Here is a 21,029-nt window from a genome sequence, read left to right as displayed (position 1 = left end):
GTATAGGAGCAAAGAGGTCCTTCTGCAGTTGTATAGGGCCCTAGTGAGACCGCACCTGGACTACTGTGTGCAGTTTTGGTCTCCAAATTTGAGGAAGGATATTCTTGCTATTGAGGGCGTGCAGCGTAGGTTTACTAGGTTAATTCCTGGAATGGCTGGACTGGAGCGCCTAGGCTTGTATACACTGGAATTTAGAAGGATGAAAGGGGATCTTATCAAAACATATAAGATTATTAAGGGGTTGGCACGTTAGAGGCATGAAACATGTTCCCAATGTTGGGGGAGTCCAGAACAAGGGGTCACAGTTTAAGAATAAGGGGTAGGCCATTTAGAACGGAGATGAGAAAAAACTTTTTCAGTCAGAGAGTTGTAAATCTCCTCAGAAGGCAGTGGAGGCCAATGCTCTGAATGCATTCAAGAGAGAGCTAGATAGAGCTCTTAAGGATAGTGGAGTCAGGGGGTATGGGGAGAAGGCAGGAACAGGGTACTGATTGAGAATGATCAGCCATGATCACATTGAATGGTGGTGATGGTTCGAAGGGCTGAATGGCCTACTCCTGCATCTATTGTCTATTGTCTATTATTGTCGAGTATACCAATACCGTTTTCTACACTATCTAAGATGCCATTGAAGCTTCTCTAATTTTCCCACCACTCTGCCGCAATCAGACTGATCTACATGTAACAACTAACCCATTAACAAACCACATCTTTGGGATACTGAAGGAAATTGGAGCACCAAAGGAAAATTGAGTCAAATATAGGTAAAAATGGCTATGGACAGCAGGCTTCCTCCTCGAGGGGCATTAGTGAATCAGATGGGTCATTATAACAATCCTGTTTCTCCAACCCACCATAATTAGTGCTGGGAAATGTTGAAGTTTTGTTTCAGTTAATTTACTTTCATTTAAATACCACATTTTCACATGCTTGGGATTGTCTCTGATGCCAGATTACTAGTCCAGGTCTGTGTGTGAGTACAACGCCATCCCTTTTATTGATCATTAAGCTTGCTGCCTAGAGTGAATACTTTATCAGCTAGTTTATTAAGCTTTGTTTGTTGAATTGCAGGGTCACAATGCAATTTGTCTTGTCTTTGTTTAATTAAAATTGTAATTTCCTTTAAGAAGGTTAATATATGTTTATTTGGGCTTTTGTCAACTAGTCTGTGAAGTCAGTGGGATGACTCAGCTCATCCTTATTAACTGGGTAATAAAAGGTAAAATGGTTAGTCAAATGGCAAGACAGAATAGTGAGCTAATCGATTTTGTTTAATTGAAGGATCCATAGAGTATTAAAATCGCAGGACCAATTCCCAAACTTCACTTGATTGACTGATTCGGCCATTTTGCTGCAAGAGCTAGGTGAGGCAGGATGATGAATCTGGTATGTGATTATCCATGCTCCTCACTGCAACACTGGGATGCGGCACAGTGGTCAGCAGTTTGTGCTGCAACCCACACAGCTGCAGCAACCTGGGGTCGATGTTGACTTTGGGCGCTGTCTGTGTGGAGTTTGTATATTTGACCACTTGGGTTTCCTCCAGGTACTCGGGTTTTCTCCTGCATCTCAAACCTATGTTGGTAGATCATTTAGCTGCCGTATATTGCCCCTGAACCTTTTTTTTTTCCAGGGTGGAAATGTCAAAGAGAGGGCATAGCTTTCAGGTCAGAAGTGAAAGTGTAAAGAAGATGTGCAGGGTACATGTGTTCACAGAGTGTGCTGGGTGCCTGGAATGTGCTGCCAGGAGTGGTGGTTGAGGCAGATACAACAGGGGCATTTAAGAGGCTTTTCAATAGGTTCATGGATATGGATCGCATGCAGGCAGAGGAGATTAGTTAACTTGGCATCATGTTCAGCACAGGTATTGTGGGCTGAAGGGCCAGTTCCTGTGCTGTACCCTTCTATGTCCTTTATGAGCTACCCGGTTACAGGCAGAGGAGATGTGTAGAAAGACATTATAGATGCTAGTTTAATTGGAAGATATTCACAAAAACCTGGAGTAACTCAGTGCGTCAGACAGCATCTCTGGAGAAAATGCTGTCTGAGCCGCTGAGGGCGTTACTCCAGCTTTTTGTGTCTGTCTTAGGTTACCGGTAGGTATGGGGAATTGGTGCTTACGGGAATGCTTTGAGTGCTGACAAGGAGTAGATGGGCTGAAAAGTCTCCAATGATACGGGTAATGTCAGCCTGGAACAAAAAGCTAGGCATTGATCATTCAACCTTTTATATTATGCTGTTTGCGCAGCTCTTAGTTACAAAAAAAAATGAGACAAGTGGCTTTTGTATTTTTAATGGTTGTTTTAAAACCTATCAGTTTATGTTATCACTGCTTGCTGTTGACCAAGAGCACTGAGCATAGATTAATGGCTACTTACGAGTCAAATAAAAGAGAAATAATGCTGTACTAGATATGGAACAGCCCTGGTTACAGTCAGCCACTGAGGATTTATGGTTGTGTTGACAATCAAAGGAACTGCGAAAGTAGGACCATGGTAAGTGAGCGTTTGCACTGGAGCTGAGACACAAGGGATCGTAGTTGCTGGAGCAAAGCACAAACTGATGGAAGAACTCAGTGCTTCAAACAACATCTATGGAGCAAAGGGATGGTCGATGCTTCGGGTCAATTATAAGTACTTTTTTCCCTGAGTACACAGGTTCTCACCCCCCCCCCCCCTCTGTTCACCTTGTCCATCTCTCGCCCTGGTCACCAAGACTCTTCACCCTCCTTCACCTGATTTTCTCTATCTACCACCCACATACCCGTGCACCTGGGTTTCCTCTTTCTTCTCCGTTGGTTTGACTTTCTCAACCCCTACCCCTAACTGGCTGCACCTCCCCATCATGTATACTCCCCTTACCTGGTTCCACCGATCACCCATCAGCCTCTGTCTCAACACTCGCCTCGTCTTCCTCCCACACTGGCTCCTCGACCCCCCCCCCCCCCCCGTCACTTGGTTCTACCTATCATCTACCAGCTTCCCTCATGCCCTGATTTTTTAAATATAAAGTTAGCTTTATATCAGAAAGGTGGTGCAGGGGTAGAGTTGCTGCCTTGCAGCACCAGGGAACCGGGTTCGATCATGACAACGCGTTCTGACTGTATGGAGGTTGTAAGTTCCCCCCCCCATGACTGGGTGGGTTTGCCCGGTGCTCCGGTTTCCTCCCGCATTCCAAAAACCTGCATGTTTGTAGGTTAATTGCCGTGTAAATTGTCCCTGGTGTGTAGAATAGAACTAGTTTACGAGTGATCATTGGTAGGCGTGGACTAGGTAGGCCGAAAAGCCTGTTTCCACACTGTATCTCTAAACTAAACTATACTAAACTAAACTGCCTAAATCCCACATTGGCTTTTTGGGCATGTTGTAGGAGTTATACTGAAACCAACAGCTCTATTTTAACTGTATATATTTTGTTTGGAAACAAAGGGTGAATTGTTGAGCTCAAGGACAAATCGAGAGGAATAACAACAAAGATTTGTTTAAAAAAAATTGTATTTGTACTATGATTGTAACCCCTTGGAGATATGCTGAAAGGGATGTGTAACCATTTTAACTGTAGATCATTCTGTACATAAAGGAAAAAGGAATGGAAGAACATGCTGTGTGGTTGAGGGGCCAGAGGATGCATGTTTAAGTACATAAACCATTTGCCAATTTCAGGGCCGGATTAAGCTTGTAGTTGGAAGTTGCCAACTTCCTCACTCCCAAATATGGGACAAGGTGACGTCACAGCCCACGCCCCACATGAACTAACCCAGCCAGCAGCCACGTGCTTCCGCTCCACCAATGGCTGCCGCCCGGGCCGGGAGGCGGGTTGCTACGCAACCTCCGTTGGGCAGCACCCGGGCCTACACTGCCTGGAGGTGGACACAAAATGGCGGAGTAACTCAGCGAGTCAGGCAGCATCTCGGGAGAGAAGGAATGGTTGACATTTCGGGTCGAGACCCTTCCGAACGTAACCCATCTTCTGCTGGACCTCCATGAGGCGGGCGGCGAGGACTTCGCCATGGACGATGAGGACGACGAAAGTGTCCACAAACTGAAGGAGAAGGCGAAGGGGAAGAGGAAGGAGCGAGGATTTGGCTCAGAGGAAGGCGCCCAATCCAGGCTGCGAGAAGACTACGACTCCATGGAGCAAGACGGCGACCAGCCAGGCCCTCAACGCTCAGTGGAGGGGTGGATCCTGTTTGTGACCGGGGTCCACGAGGAAGCCACCGAGGAGGATATCCATGACAAGTTTGCCGAGTACGGTGAGATCAAGAACCTGCACCTCAACCTGGACCGGCGCACCGGCTACCTCAAGGGCTACGCTCAGGTGGAATACGAGACCTACAAGGAGGCACAGGCAGCCTTGGAGGGGTCGGAGCTGGCCAAGCAGCCCATCAGCCTGGACTGGGGCTTCGTCAGGCTGCCCTCTAGGAGCAAGAGGTGGAGTGGCCGCAGGAGAAGCTGGAGCCCGGACCGGAAGTATCACTGAGCCGGGACTGGCCAGAATGGATGCAACTTTCTGTAGCAGCAGCTCAGGAGCAGGATGTAATATATGTGCTTCACTGATAACGTGATCAAAGGAAAAGCAGAGGAGCTTCTATTCTTTCATCAACAAAGCTCCAATTGTGCTTTTTAAAAAAAAAACTAACTACCTCCAGAAAGAAGTTGTTCAGGAAAACCTGGAACACATTCATGAAACTATGCAGGCAACAGTGTTGGTGTTGCTGTGGCACTTAAATGTGCTAAAAGATATTTACAGGGAGCAGATGAACATCAGCCTCGCCCATAAAGACATACCTGCAGGTTCAGTGGGCTGTGCAAAACGGCAACTGAATGAGGATAATATCATTAACTCATAGAGCGTTACAATACAGAAATAGGTCCTTTGGCCCACCCGGGTTTGATTTTGACCGCAGGTGCAGTCCGTATGGAGTTTGTACGTTTTCCCTGTAACATGGTTGGGTTTTTCTCCAAGAGCTGCGGTTTCCTCCCACACTCCACAGACGTACAGGTTTGTAGGCTAATTGGTTTGGTAAGATTGTAAATTGTCCCTAGTGTGTAGGATAGTGTTACTGTGCGGGGATTGCTGGGCGGCCAGGACTTGGTGGGCCGAAGGGCCTGTTTCCGCGCTGCATCTCTGAACTAAACGAAGTCCAAGACTCTTCCTATTTTGCACTGATCCTACAACAACCCATTTTATTCTTCCCACATTTGCATCAACTCTACTAGATTCTATCACTGTTTGAATCTGTCAGGAAAGTTCCTTGATTGAGATTAAGTTTCTATTAATATACCTGGACTCGAACAATCCCAAATGGTTCAATGGTACTTTATTTGTCACATGTACTGAGGTACAGTGAAATTCACTTAACTAAGCATCTCCGATACAGTACAGGTGTATAGCAGTAGTAATCTGAGAGAGATTACAGAGTTGCCAGTTTGGCCCCATTTGCAAGCCCCAGTTGTTGTAAGGGCAGGGTTCTTGGGCCTGACCGTGAAGGCCCGTTGTCCTGGTGGCATTGCAGGGTTGGCCTGACCAAGCGTGGCCATTGGTGTCCTCCATCTCTGCTCTGCCGCTCCTCCCCACTGTACGCCGCGTCCGGTCCACGTGCTCGGCCTCTTGGAGTGGCTCCTGGTCCAGCTGAGCCCGAGGCTGTTGCAGTGCCTTCAGTGGCCCACTCCACCATCGAGGCAGAGCACTCCCTCCCGCAACCGGTCTGCTCACCGGCCTTCTGTCCAACTCCTTCTGGGTGGGTTCCTGGTGCACCTGTGGGTCCTCCTGTTCTCAGCCTGTGGCGGGCTTTGAATCAGAACAAAGATCTTGGCAGCCATTTTTGAAGTTGCCAGACCGTGATGAGACATTAGACACAAAATGCTGGAGTAACTCAGCGGGACAGGCAGCATCGCCGGAGAGAAGGAATGGGTGACGTTTCGGGTCGAGAACCTTCTTCAGACTCAATTCTTCAGTCTCGACCCGAAACGTCACTCTCCAGAGATGCTGCCTGTCCCACTGAGCTACTCCAACTTTTTGTGTCTATCTTCGATTTAAACCAGCATCTGCAGTTCCTTCATACACGTTATGAGATATTATAAGGTTCATGATCCATGGTTGTGATAGAAAATGACAACTGGCACTTCCGTTGGGCCTTTTAGTGCAGCCAAAAGATTCTGTAACATTTTACATGTGAAATGTTTTGGAAGATGTGGAAAGGCCGTTCAGAGTGTATCTGCATTATTTTGGTTATAGCCACAGCCTTGCGGTCGAATGGGCGTTCAAACATGCACGTCTGTGCAGCATTTTAAAATAACCCATCTAATGAAAGGTGAACAACTGGAAACGCTTCACTCTGTCCAACTGGTACCTGACCTGCTGAATATTTCCAACACGTTCTGCCTGCATTTCAGAGTTGAACATGAAGCTGCAGTATTTAACCTTTGCACGACAAAGCCGTTCCATCATTGTTCGTATGGTTGTGCTCAACAGCTAATGTTTCTGCTGACTGCCATTAAAAGGCACTGTAGAGAATGCAAATGAAAACTAAAACACTGTTGGAAGTCTGAAAATAGAAACAGAAAATCCTGGAATGTGTTTCTAGTATTTTTGTGTTTTTCATAGGTGGGGAATATAAAATCTGGCACCAAACTGCACTACTAAAAACATAACCATGCTTTGGGTACTGTGGTCTTGCTATGAAAGGCCAGTACCACTGACAGAAGGGATAGTTCAATGGAGACAATAGTTTCCCATAAAATCTCAATGGTTATGGATGTTTCGTAAATACAGTGCCCTCCATAATGTTGGGACAAAGACACATGATTTATTTATTTACCTCTGTACTCCACAAATTGAGATTTGTAATAGAAAAAATCACATGTGGTTAAAGAGCACATTATCAGATTTTAATAAAGGCCATATTTATACATTTTGGTTTCACCATGTAGAAATTACAGCAGTCCCCCCACTTCAGGGCACCATGATGTTTGGGACACAGCAATGTCATGTAAATGAAAGTAGTCATGTTTAGTATTTTGTTGCATATACTTTGCATGCAAAGACTGCTTGAAGTCTGCGATTCATGAACATCACCAGTTACTGGGTGTCTTCTCTGGTGATGCTCTGCCAGGCATGTATTGTAGCCATCTTTAGCTTATGCTTATTTTGGGGGGTGGTCCCCTTCAGTTTTTTCTTCAGCATATAAAAGGCATGCTCAATTGGGTTCAGATCGGGTGATTGACTTGGCCACTCAGGAATTGACCATTTTTTAGCTTTGAAAAACTCCTTTGTTGCTTTAGCAGTTTGTTTGGGATCATTGTCTTGCTGTAGAATGAACCGCCGGCCAATGAGTTTTGAGGCATTTGTTTGAACTTGAGCAAATAGGATGTGTCTATACACTTCAGAATTCATTATGCTACTACCATCAGCAGTTGTATCATCAATGAAGATAAGTGAACCAGTACCTGATAAGTACTGGTAGTAGCAGATAAGTGAACAAGACTGTGGCCCGTGATTCTGGACTCGCCCAACATTGGGAACATTTTTCCTGCATCTAGCTTGTCCAGTCCTTTTATAATTTTATATGTTTCTATAAGATCCCCTCTCATCGTTTTAAACTCCAGTAAATACAAGCCTAGTCTTTTCAATCTTTCCTCGTATGTCAGTCCCGCCATCCCAGGATCAATCTCGTGAACCTACACTGCACTGCCTCAATTACAAGGATGTACTTCCTCAAATTAGGAGACCAAAACTGAACACAATACTCCAGATGTGGTCTTACCAGGGCCCGATACAACTGCAGAAGAACCTCTTTACTCCTATACTGAAATCCTCTTGTTACGAAGGCCAACATTCCATTAGCTTTCTTCACTGCCTGCTGTACCTGCACGCCAACTTTCAGTGACTGGTGTACAAGGACACCCAGGTCTCGTTGCACCTCCCCCTTACCTAACCTAACTCCATTGAGATAATAATCTGCCTTCTTGTTTCTGCAACCAACGTGGATAACCTCACATTTATCTATATTATACTGCATCTGCCACGCATCTGCCCACTCACTCAACCTGTCCAGGTCACCCTGCAACCTCCTAACATCCTCTTCATAGTTTACACTGCCACCCATCTTTGTGTTATCCGCAAACTTGCTAGTGTTTCTTCTAATTCCCTCTTCCAAATCATTAATATATATGGTAAACAGCGAGCCTTGCGGTACGCCATTCGCCAATGTCTGCCATTTTGAAAAGTACCTGTTTACTCCTACTCTTTGCTTCCTGTCTGCCAACCAATTTTCTATCCATGTCAACACCCTACCCCCAATACCATGTGCTCTAATTTTGGTCACCAATCTCCCATGCGGGACCTTATCAAAGGCTTTCTGGAAGTCTGGATACACTACATCCACTGGCTCCCCTTCATCCATTTTACTTGTCACATCCTCAAAAAATTCCAGAAGATTAGTCAAGCATGATTTCCCTTTCATAAATCCATGCTGACTTGGACTTATCCTTTTACTGCTATCCAAATGCACTGTTATTTCCTCTTTAATAATTGACTCCAGCATCTTTCCCACCACCGAAGTCAGGCTAACTGGTCTGTAATTCCCCGTTTTCTCTCTCGCTTCTTTCTTGAAAAGTGGGATAACATTAGCTATCCTCCAATCCACAGGAACTGCTCCTGAATCTATAGAACATTGGAAAATGATCACCAATGCGTGCACTATTTCTAGAGCCACCTCCTTGAGGACCCTGGGATGCAGACCATCAGGCCCAGGGGATTTATCATCCTTCAGTCCCATTAGTCTACCCAAAACTATTTCTCGCCTAATGAAAATTTCTTTCAGTTCCTCTACCCTCCCTAGATCCTCTGTCCTCCAGTACATCTGGGAGATTGTTTGTGTCTTCCTTAGTGAAGACAGATCCGAAGTACCTGTTCAACTCTTCAGCCATTTCCTTGTTACCCATAATAATTTCACCCGTGTCTGCCTTCAAGGGACCCACATTTGACTTTGCTACTCTTTTTCTCTTAACATATCTAAAGAAGCTTTTACTGTCCTTTATATTCCTGGCCAGCTTCCCCTCGTACTTCATCTTTTCAGCCCGTATTGCCTGTTTTGTTACCTTCTGTTGTCCCATGACAGTCTCCCAATCCTCTGGCTTCTGGCTACTCTTTGCTGTGTTATACATCTTTTCTTATAGTTTTATTCCATCCCTAACTCCCCTTGTCAGCCACGGTTGCCTCCTACTCCCCTTAGAATCTTTCTTCCTTTTTGGAATGAAATAATCCTGCGTCATCCGGATTATGCTCAGAAATTCCTGCCATTGCTCTTCCACCGTCAATCCTTTCCAGTCTACCTTGGCCAGCTCCTCTCTCATGCCTTCATAGTTCCCTTTGTTCAACTGGAACACTGACACTTGCGATTTAACCTTCTCCTGCTCAAATTGCAGATTAAAACTAATCATATTGACCATCAACACAGTGGCATTCCCTATCTTGCATGCCAGTTTTAGCTCCTGCTGCATCTTACACCCTACATCCGGGCTACTATTTGGGGGTCTGTAGATAGCACCAATTGGCTTTACAATTTCTCAACTCAATCCACAGTGACTCTACCTCGTCAGTCCCTACCACTTCCATGCACTACCACTTCCGGCTGCTCACCTTCGCCCTTCAGGATTTCCTGCACTCTGTCCGTGACATCCTGGATCCTGGCACCAGGGAGGCAGCACACTATCCTCGAATCCCGTCTGTTGCCACATAAACCCCTGTCCGTACCTCTCACAATGGAGTCTCCTGCTATCACGGCGTTGCCTGATGTCGGTTTTGGTTTTGGCTCAACAGCACTTTTTGCTTCACAAGCCAGTCTGCCGCTCAGTGTGGAAACGTCTTCTTCCCCGACAGCTTCCAAGTGGGTGAACCTGTTCTCAAGAGATACAACACCCGGGGACCTTTGCACTCTATGCTTCCTTCCCTTTCTCACCGTCACCCACCTTCTTTCTTCCAGTACCTTTGGTGTAACAAGTACCTTTGTTAGTTAATCTTCGTCTCTTCTGCCTACAAGACCTTTTTCCAGAACTGTGGTTGCTCTTTTAAATACTTCTTGGCAAACTGGAACCCGGCCATCCTATTTTTGCAGCTAACCAGTGGTTTGCATCTTGCAATGGAGCCTCTATTTTTGTTCATGAAGTCTTCTGCGGACAGTGGTCATTGACAAATCCACACCTGACTCCTGAAGAGTGTTTCTGATCTGTCGGACAGGTGTTTGGGGAGTTTTCTTTATTTCAGAGAGAATTCTTCTGTCATCAGCTGTGGAGGTCTTCCTTGGCCTGCCAGTCCCTTTGTGATTAGTAAGCTCACCAGTGGTCTCTTTCTTCTTAATGATGTTCCAAACAGTTGATTTTGGTCAGCCTGAGGTTTGGCTGATGTCTCGAACAGTTTTATTGTTGTTTCTCAGTCTCATAACGGCTTCTTTGACTTTCATTGGCACTACTTTGGTCCTCATGTTGATAAACAGCAATAACAGTTTCCAAAGGTGATGGAAAGACTGGAGGAAAGACTAAGTGCTGAGAGCTCTCTGAAACCTGCATTAACTTTGATAACCCCAGAGACTAAATTTTTGTCGACACTTTTTGTGCTATGTTTAGTAACTTATTAACTTTATTTATATGCTGTAACTGTAATTATTTTTGTGCACAACCCGCAGGCATTGCCACTTTCATTTCACTGCACATCGAGTATGTGTATGTGACAAATAAATTTGACTTGACTTGACTTGACTAAGGAGGCAATTAAACACATCTGAGCAATTACAAACGGCTGTGAAGCCATGTGTCCCAAACATTATGGTGCCCTGAAATGGGGGGACTATGTATAAACACAGCTGTAATTTCTACATGGTGAAACAAAATGTATAAAAATGGCCTTTAATAAAATCTGACAATGTGCACTTTAACAACATGTGATTTTTTTCTATTACAAATCTCAAATTGTGGAGTATAGAGGCAAATAAATAAATGATGGGTCTTTGTCCCAAACTTTATGGAGGGCACTGTACAAGTGGCTGTTCTGTTTTTTAAAAAGGATCAAGCCCTTAAATCAATGCTGAGGATTGACAAGTGATTAGTTGGATGTTGTTCCAGGGCTGATTACGACTGTGGATAACAGAGCTGGCAGTCTGACAGAAAGCCTTCTCGAAAGGTTTAGTGCTGGAAGAAGCAAACAGGTCTTTCAAGAGTTTGAAGGGAGGAATTGTTAGAAGAATAAGAGATATTTAATTATACCACATAATCCATCCTTTATTCCTTCAAAGAAAGCATAGAAAATTGACTCAAGTCATCATCAAATCCTTAATTAAAAAAATCTTTGTAGGTTTATTCTGTAAAGAGCTTTGGCTGAATGGGGAGAAAAGATGAGGTACGAGGGTAAACTAGCCAATAATATAAAGGAGGATAGCAAAAGTTTTTTTAGGTACGTGAAGAGGAAAAAAATAGTCAAGGCAAATGTGGGTCCCTTGAAGACAGAAGCAAGGGAATTTATTATGGGGAACAAAGAAATGGCAGACGAGTTAAACCGTTACTTTGGATCTGTCTTCACTGAGGAAGATACACACAATCTCCCAAATGTTCTAGGGGCCGGAGAACCTAGGGTGATGGAGGAACTGAAGAAAATCCACATTAGGCAGGAAATGGTTTTGGGTAGACTGATGGGACTGAAGGCTGATAAATCCCCAGGGCCTGATGGTCTGCATCCCAGAGTACTTAAGGAGGTGGCTCTAGAAATAGTGGAAGCATTGGAGATCATTTTTCAATGTTCTATAGATTCAGGATCAGTTCCTGTGGATTGGAGGATAACAAATGTTATCCCACTTTTTAAAGAAAGGAGGGAGAGAGAAAACGGGTAATTATAGACCAGTTAGTCTGACATCAGTGGTGGGGAAGATGCTGGAGTCAATTATAAAAGACGAAATTGCTGAGCATTTGGATAGCAGTAACGGGATCATTCCAGGTCAACATGGATTTACGAAGGGGAAATCATGCTTGACAAATCTACTGGAATTTTTTGAGGATGTAACTAGGAAAATTGACAAGGGAGAGTCAGTGGATGTGGTGTACCTCGACTTTCAGAAAGCCTTCGACAAGGTCCCACATAGGAGATTAGTGGGCAAAATTAGGGCACATGGTATTGGGGGTAGGGTACTGACATGGATAGAAAATTGGTTGACAGACAGAAAGCAAAGAGTGGGGATAAATGGGTCCCTTTCGGAATGGCAGGCAGTGACCAGTGGGGTACCGCAAGGTTCGGTGCTGGGACCCCAGCTATTTACGATATACATTAATGACTTAGACGAAGGGATTAAAAGTACCATTAGCAAATTTGCAGATGATACTAAGTTGGGGGGTAGTGTGAATTGTGAGGAAGATGCAATAAGGCTGCAGGGTGACTTGGACAGGTTGTGTGAGTGGGCGGATACATGGCAGATGCAGTTTAATGTAGATAAGTGTGAGGTTATTCACTTTGGAAGTAAGAATAGAAAGGCAGATTATTATCTGAATGGTGTCAAGTTAGGAGGAGGGGGAGTTCAACGAGATCTGGGTGTCCTAGTGCATCAGTCAATGAAAGGAAGCATGCAGGTACAGCAGGCAGTGAAGAAAGCCAATGGAATGTTGGCCTTCGTAACAAGAGGAGTTGAGTATAGGAGCAAAGAGGTCCTTCTACAGTTGTACCGGGCCCTGGTGAGACCGCACCTGGGGTACTGTGTGCAGTTTTGGTCTCCAAATTTGAGGAAGGATATTCTTGCTATGGAGGGCGTGCAGCGTAGGTTCACTAGGTTAATTCCCGGAATGGCGGGACTGTCGTATGTTGAAAGGCTGGAGCGATTGGGCTTGTATACACTGGAATTTAGAAGGATGAGGGGGGATCTTATTGAAACATATAAGATAATTAGGGGATTGGACACATTAGAGGCAGATAACATGTTCCCAATGCTGGGGGAGTCCAGAACAAGGGGCCACAGTTTAAGAATAAGGGGTAGGCCATTTAGAACGGAGATGAGGAAGAACTTTTTCAGTCAGAGGGTGGTGAAGGTGTGGAATTCTCTGCCTCAGAAGGCAGTGGAGGCCAGTTCGTTGGATGCTTTCAAGAGAGAGCTGGATAGAGCTCTTAAGGATAGCGGAGTGAGGGGGTATGGGGAGAAGGCAGGAACGGGGTACTGATTGAGAGTGATCAGCCATGATCGCATTGAATGGCGGTGCTGGCTCGAAGGGCTGAATGGCCTACTCCTGCACCTATTGTCTATTGTCTATTGTCTAATGCAATTCGTTTGAAGTGCAAGGTTTGCCCAGGCAGGAATGAATTGGCAAGATTTGCAATTTTATCGTTTTACGTATTGTCTTAAATTTAACAAACACCACTGGTCAACTCAGCGGGTTAGGCAGCATCTCTGGAGAACATGAATTGGTGATGTTTTAGCTTGGGATCCTTCTTCAGACTATGTGTGGGGGGGGGGGGGGGGGGGGAGAGGTGTTGGAGAAACCTGGACAAGAGGAGGGGCAAGACAAAGCCTGGCGAGTGATAGGTTTTGTCCTGCTCTGCCTCACTTCCAGCTTTCTTCTCTCCCCCCCTCCCAACAAGTCTGATGAAGGGTCTTGACTTAACACGTCACCCAACCATGTTCTCCATATATGCTGCCTGACCCGCTGAATTGACCAGTGGTGTTGGTTAAATTTAACACAATTACTCTATCACTCCAGTACTGTCTTTTTTTTTAAACCAGCTTCGACTGTTCCTTGTGTCCACTGGTTAGTTCGCATTTAAGGCAAAAAAAAGAGTACTGGTTGACACCATGATTTCGGCTGGGATCTGTGTTCAAATGCACCCTCGACTGATGATGTATGGGTTCTACGGGAATTTGCCTTGGGCTTGGATCTACTGTGCAATACTGAAGTGCAGCTGGAGATATACAAGGTGTCTTACTCAACAGAGAATAAATTTGAGGGTGGGGAAATGGGAGGGTTTAAATATTTCTGATTAGATAATGATTCTGTGAGTCCACTTCTGGCGGCAGGGTGGCACAGAGGTAGTCTTGCTGCCTTACAACGCCAGAGATCCGGGCTCGATCCTGACTATGGGTGCTGTCTGTGCAAAATTTGTACGTTCTCTCCGTGGGTTTTCTCCCACACTCCAAAGATGTACAGGTTTGTAGGCAAATTGGCTTGGTAAAATTGTAAATTGTCCGTGGTGTGTGTAAGATAGTGTTAGTGCACGAGAATCGTTGGTCAGCATGGACCTGGTGGGCTGAAGGGCCTGTTTCTGCGCTGTCTCAGGCAGAAACAGGCCCTTCAGCCCACCAGGTCCGTGCTGACCAGCGATTCTCGTGCACTAACACTATCTTACACACACCAGGGACAATTTACAATTTTACAAGCCAATCTCTAAACTAAACTAAAATAAGGTTCATTGGTTGGGCAGACACTTGAACTGGATTATAACATTTAAAATTTTTAAGTAGGATTACCTCGGAATGCAGTCTTTTCATCTTCATGAGTCAGGCCTAAAGTTAAGTACAAAGTTGAAAGGACAAATCTGATGACCTGTGGTATGGTCACATTCACTTCAATGTGGCTGTGCTGTTCAATTAGAATAATCATCGGTTTAAATCCACAATCTATGCAACATGACCATTATAGTGCTTATGTCTGAAGAAGGGTCTCGTCCCGAAACGTCACCTATTCCTTCTATGCAGAGATGCTGCTTGTCCTGCTGTTACCCCAGCATTCTGTGTCCATGATGCTGATGTTGCTGGGTTACTTCACCCGAGGATGAATCAAATTCCACCGGAGCAATTTGGGGATTTAAATTATTGGTTGAAGAATTTGGAATTTTGGAAACAAAAAATGATGTTTATAACGACAGTGATCCTGAATCTGTCAGGTTGTCTGTCAGTTGAAGCCATCTGTCAGTTGAAGCAAATTTGTCTTCCTCATCTGAAATGGGAAGCATGCTCCTCTTGCCCTCTCTTGCGAATACAGCCGCTATGTATTCCAGAAGCTGTTTAATTAATGGGGCATTGAAACCCAGTGCCATCTGGTCTCTCCCATTAATTCATAAGTGCCTTATCAATAGCTGACAACACTTGTGATCCAAATACTCTGGGGGGGGGGGGGGGGTGAGGAGGAGGGGGGGGAGGGAAGGGAAAGCTCAGGCTGAGGACTGACCCTTTGGTAGGTAAAATTCTGATGGGTTTCTCTCAGGTAGACGTAGAAAAGATTTTTTCGTTGTACAGAGACCAGAACCAGGGGCAGTATAGCGAGGAGTAACGGGAAATTTCAGGAGCAACCTCGTTTCCCAGACAGTGTTCAGAATGCAAAATCTACATCACAAGGAATAACTGAATAGCACAAAGACATTCAGATGGAGCTAAGACCAGTTAAGCCCAACAGCCAGATTTGGAGCTGCAAACTCCTGCAGCAACAGACAAAAATGAAGCACTGAACCCAAGACCTTATTTTCTGTGGCTCTGTTCAATTGCATAAAGACCAGACAGCCTTCACTGAGCCGAAGTTAGTTCATAACATTAATTGAAATAATTGTGGCTTTAATCAATTACCATTACTCAGTGTCTGCTAATTTGAGTTTGGGTGCTACCCTTGCACCTGACACCTGCTGCAATGTTAACCTCTGCTCCAACCTCCTTCCGTGACTCACCTTTGTCTGTCTGCATTTCTGACAAACACTGGAATGTCTGAGACATCACTGTTCTTTGCAAAGGCTTTACGTGCAATGAATTTTCCTAAAAATAAATGTTTTGTCTCCTAGGTTTTTCATCCCTTTCGGCAGAGTGAATAATTTAGAATGGTTAAACTATAAATTTCTTTCTTCCCAAAAACAAGATTCTTGCTTTGAAGGAAAGAGAGAGCTTCCAGCCGGGGAGAGGAAGGGGGACGGGGGAGCCGGGGGCAGGCCCAGCACCAGGCTCAGGCCTCGGCATCCACCTCCACCAACGCCCGGCCTCACTGCTGCTACTGCCGCCTTTCCCCTTGGCCCACCTCAGGCTCGTGGTTACACGGTCACGTCCAGGCCCAGGCTCTCTCTGGCTGCTTCCCCTGGCACTAGGCCTGGCTCTCCCGCCCCCAAGAGACAGGCAGCCGAGCCCTGCTCAACGGGCCCAACTGCACAGGCACGGACGCGTTTGTTCTGCACACGCGCGGATGCGGCGGTCATCTTATTTTAAACTTTAAAATGTGAATAGCTTTTAAAATATAGCACCGATTTCAATGAAACTTCTTCCATAGGACCGCGGGACGATGATGAGTAAGGTGGGCCTAAAATTGTCACACTATCGTGTACCGTTTTGGCTGTAGTTCAGGAACAAGTGAATAAATGAGAGTTTTAGTATATAGATGTTCATACCATTGACACCTCAGGATCTTTTAAATTAAGGAAATCCTGATTCGTGTCATGAGAGTTTAGTCAGTGCAATAATGCAGAATTACTCGGTACATGGAAAGGCCCATCATCTGTGAATAACTTTAAAAATATAGCACCGATTTCAATGAAACTTCTTCCATAGGACCTTGGCCCTAAAATTGTCACACCCAGCATGGATCTTTTTTTATCGAGTTATAATTCAAAAGTGGAAGGAACGTGCCAAGAGGCCAAACCCTGTGCCAGCAGTCTTTGATTACACAGAGAGGGAGTTAAGGTGGTTGCTGTTCTGGTCATGAGGCGGTGATGAGAAAGTGGAATGCAAGACAATAGACAGGAAGTTGCCCGATTTCCCCCTATTGCATCATTGAATTGCTCTTCAGGGACAAATAAAGTGCTTATGACTATGACTATTGTGGAGAGAGACATTGTGATTACACCCATTGTGACTTTGGTCAGCTCAGTATTGAAGAATTCTCCCTTCGTGAACCAACCTTCTCCCTCCCGCACACACACTCATACATGACATCCTGCTATCCAAATTCTCTCTTCCTACAATAATCTTCTCCTTAACTGTAAAGTACTGCAGAGGCAGGAAATTTGAAATAAAGGATTATTACAATGATTCATTTGAGGGATGTGTTCTGAGCATGCTGAGCCAGTATTTAATTGCCCATCTTTAGAATTTAGAGATAGAACGCGGAAACAGGCCTTTCAACCCACCGTGTCCATGCCGACCAGCGATCACTAACACTATCGTACGTCCTAGGAACAATTTACAATATTTACCGAAGCCAACCTGTACGTCTTTGGAGTGTATTGGGAGGGAAGTGGGAGGGAACTGGAAGACCCCATTCATAGCATTAATAGCGAGGGGATTTGAGTGTAGGAGCAGGGAGGTTCTGCTGCAGTTGTACAGGGATTGGTGAGACCACACCTGGAGTATTGCGTGCAGTTTTGGTCTCCTAATCTGAGGAAAGACATTCTTGCCATAGAGGGAGTACAGAGAAGGTTCACCAGATTGATTCCTGGGATGGCAGGACTTTCATATGAAGAAAGACTGGATAGACTCGGCTTGTACTCGCTGGAATTTAGAAGATTGAGGGGGGATCTTATAGAAACTTACAAAATTCTTAAGGGGTTGGACAGGCTAGATGCAGGAAGATTGTTCCCGATGTTGGGGAAGTCCAGAACAAGGGGTCACAGTTTAAGGATAAGGGGGAAGTCTTTTAGGACCGAGATGAGAACGTTTTTTTTCACACAGAGTGGTGAATCTGTGGAATTCTCTGCCACAGAAGGTAGCTGAGGCCAGTTCATTGGCTATATTTAAGAGGGAGTTAGATGTGGCCCTTGTGGCTAAAGGGATCAGGGGGTATGGAAAGAAGGCAGGTACAGGATACTGAGTTGGATGATCAGCCATGATCATATTGAATGGCTCGAAGGGCCGAATGGCCTACTCCTGCACCTATTTTCTATGTTTCTATGTTTCTAAGACCCGGAGGAAACCCAAGCGGTCGCAGAGAGAACATACAAACTCCATACAGACAGCACCCGTCGCTAGGATGGAACCTATGTCTCTGGTGCCCACCCTCCCTACCTCCCTACCTCTCTACCTCCCCCCCCCCGAACCCTTCTCAATCCTCTTACCATCCTCCCCACACACATACCAACTGATCAGTTCCTCCGCAGATGCTGCCTGACCCGCTGAATCCCTTCAGCTGGTCTCTTTTTGGCTTTCAGATGGTGGTTTCCCCACGATTTTGCCACCCGTGTCTCTCCAGCTGGTAAAGGTCGGGGGTTAGGAAGGTTGGGCTCTGAGAAACAGATGACGTTTTGGGTCAATGACTTTTATCTCTTGCCATTCCAATTGGGTTTTAATGCCTCAGGATTTTCTCTAACTGCATTCACGCTTCACAAATAATCCTCTGCAACTAAACACACTGACTCATCTTGACTCGTATAACCAGATGTACTTGTAAGAAGGAAAGTAATTAGTACAGAGTGTTCTGAAAATGCTTAGGAGGTTAGGTAGTGTCTGTGGAAAGAGAAACCGAGTTCAAGTTTCAGGTCGAAATCCCGTTTAGTTTAGAGTTAAAGAGTGCAAACAGCTGCTTTGGCCCATCGAGTCCGCACCAACTATTAATCCCCGTACACTAGCACTATCCTACACCACTAGCAACTATTTTACAATCTTTACCAAACCCAATTAACCTACAAACCTGTACGTCTTTCGAGTGTGGGAGAAAACTAGAGCACCTGAAGAAAACCTATGTGGTCACAGGGAGAATGTACAAATTCCCTAAAGACAGCACCCTTGGTCTGGATCAAACCTGGGTCTTTGACGCAGTAAGGCAGCTTCTCTATTGCCGTGCCACTATGCCATTTGTCAGAACAGGGAAAGTGGAGGAGTGATGGAAAAGACAAAATGGATATCACTGATGGGCCGAGATCAGAGTTGTGCAGGTGATTCCAATGTTTTTGCAACTGCCTGTTTGATAGAATTTTGTGGGAGTGAAAACGGAGACATGCAAAGTTGTGAAATGCGAATCAGATGAGTTGTAGAACTTGCAACCACAAGGAGAATGGTGGGAATGTGCAATGCACCAGGCAGTGTCTACAGAGAGTTCTTGTGCATTGTTCTTGTGCACAACAGGCAGCAAATAGTTAGGAAGGCAAATAGTATATTGGCTTTCGTTTCAAAGGGGTTGGAGTTTAGAAATGGGGACATTTTGTTACAAATGCGTAGGTTGTTAGGCCACACCCGGAGTACTGTGTACAGTCTTGATCCCTTATTTATAGAAGGCTATGCCAACATTGAACACCATGCTTCCCCAACCAAAGTCACTCCAGCTTCTCGTTTTTACAAAACAAGCAGCTAACAATGGCCTGTTTCCTTTATAGTCGTTACTTTTTTGCATATCTTTCATTCGTTGTTCTTTTTCTTTCTACATCATCATCTGTATCTCTTGTTTCTCTTATCCCTAACTAGTCTGAAGAAGGGTCTCGACCCGAAGCGTCACCCATTCCTTCTCTCCAGAGATGTTGCCGCTGAGTTATTCCAACCTTTTATGTCTATCTTTGGTTTAAACCAGCATCTGCAGTCCCTTCCTACACTGTTTTCTTGTGCTCTTCTTCAAGTACTGCTGCAGGACCTTTTATGATCACCTGCAAAGGCAGGTAGGCTTTTGCTTTATCAGAAAGATGACACTGCTGATAACGTAGCATTCTCTCAGTACTGCTCTGAGCCCAAGCCCCAGCACATTGCAACAGTTAACTATTTAGAAACTCAAGTCTGCATTTTGAACCTGCATCACACCAGTCCAGTACTAATGGGTTGCACTGTTTGCCTGTCTCTGGCTTCTGACGGCTGCTCATTAACGTGATATTAATAGATCCGTGTTAAGGACTAGCCTTGTTCAGTTGGCAGGCCTCTCTTTCCCAACAGCTTTAGCTACGTGTCGGCAGAAATTGCAGATGCTGGTATTAACCGAAGATAGACACAAAATGCTGGAATAACTCAGCGGGACAGGCAGCATCCCTGGAGAGAAGGAATGGATAACATTTTGGGTTGAGACGAGAACAATAATAATTAATAAAGAAAACAGGTCATTGTTAGCTGTAGCCAGGTGAGAACGAAAATCTGACGTGACTTGGGTGGGGGAGGGATGGAGATAGAGGGATTGCAGAGGTTATTAATGCCCCTGGGCTGTAAGTTGCCCAAGCAAAATATGAGATGCTGTTCCTCCAATTTGCGTTTAGCCTCTCTCTGACAACCTACGGCCTAGGACAGAAAGATCAGCGTGGGAATGGGAAGGGGAATTAAATTGTTTAGCAACCAGGAGATCAAGTAGGTCCAGGTGGACTGAGCGAAGGTGTTCAGTGAAACGATCGCCCGGTCTACATTTGGTCTCGCCGATGTATGACTCCACATCTTGAACAGCGGACACAGTAGATGAGGTTAGAGGAGGTGCAAGTGAACCTCTGCCTAACCTGAAAGGACTGTCGGGGTCCCTGGAAAGAGTCGAGGGAGCAGGTATAGGGACAGGTGTGGCTCTATTTATATCTAACTGATATATCTCTCTACATCATCGTCTATATCTTCTCTTTTTTTCCCCCCGTGATTTTCCATCTGAAGAAGGGCCTCGACTCGAAACGTCACCCATTCATTCTCTCCAGCTTTGCCCTTTGGCCGCTCTGAGGAGAAATTGATAGCCAGCTTGTCCTCTTGTCTGCTTTTGAAGACTGACGCATTCTTGGGCTTCCTAAAATTAGTCGTGCCGAGTGTTAAGTAGATAGAGCTTATCAGCTTCTTTGTGGCATCTGACATGGTTCTGTCAGGGCTCACGAGGGCCTCCAAGGGTTGAAATGTATGTGCTGGCACCATGAAAATTCTCAATTAACTTTTGGTCTCGTTGTTTCTCTCTCCCCAACTCCCTCATTTTGGTTTCTTGATTCTGATGATCGATGGTGAGTTACATTCACATCTCCTCAGCCAGCCACCAGAGTTTGAGGACCCAGATTCTGACTCTTGCAAGGTAAACCCAGACGGTAACTGTTGCAAGGATATAGTCACAAAGTTATGCAGCATGGAAACAAGCCCGTTGCCCCAACTTGTCCATGCCACC

At 45.2% G+C, this 21,029-nt stretch overlaps 2 protein-coding genes across 2 annotated transcripts in view; both read left to right on the top strand.

Annotated features, from left to right (window-relative positions):
- Nucleotides 1-4,479, top strand: part of LOC144596865 (RNA-binding protein 8A-like) — a 41,517-nt gene extending 37,038 nt beyond the window's left edge. The window contains exon 6 of the mRNA XM_078405728.1: nt 3,946-4,479. Coding sequence (XP_078261854.1) covers nt 3,946-4,479 — 534 coding nt within the window. The remainder of the gene's footprint in view (nt 1-3,945) is intronic.
- LOC144596718 (NHS-like protein 1) overlaps nt 1-21,029 on the top strand; it is a 240,738-nt gene that overhangs the window by 42,393 nt on the left and 177,316 nt on the right. The gene's annotated exons all lie outside the window — the stretch shown is intronic.

Source organism: Rhinoraja longicauda, chromosome 9 (assembly GCF_053455715.1).
Source record: "Rhinoraja longicauda isolate Sanriku21f chromosome 9, sRhiLon1.1, whole genome shotgun sequence".
NCBI classification, from domain to species: Eukaryota; Metazoa; Chordata; class Chondrichthyes; order Rajiformes; family Arhynchobatidae; genus Rhinoraja; species Rhinoraja longicauda.
The sequence above is the reverse complement of the archived record's forward strand: the minus strand, read 5'-3'. Positions and strand labels throughout refer to the sequence as shown.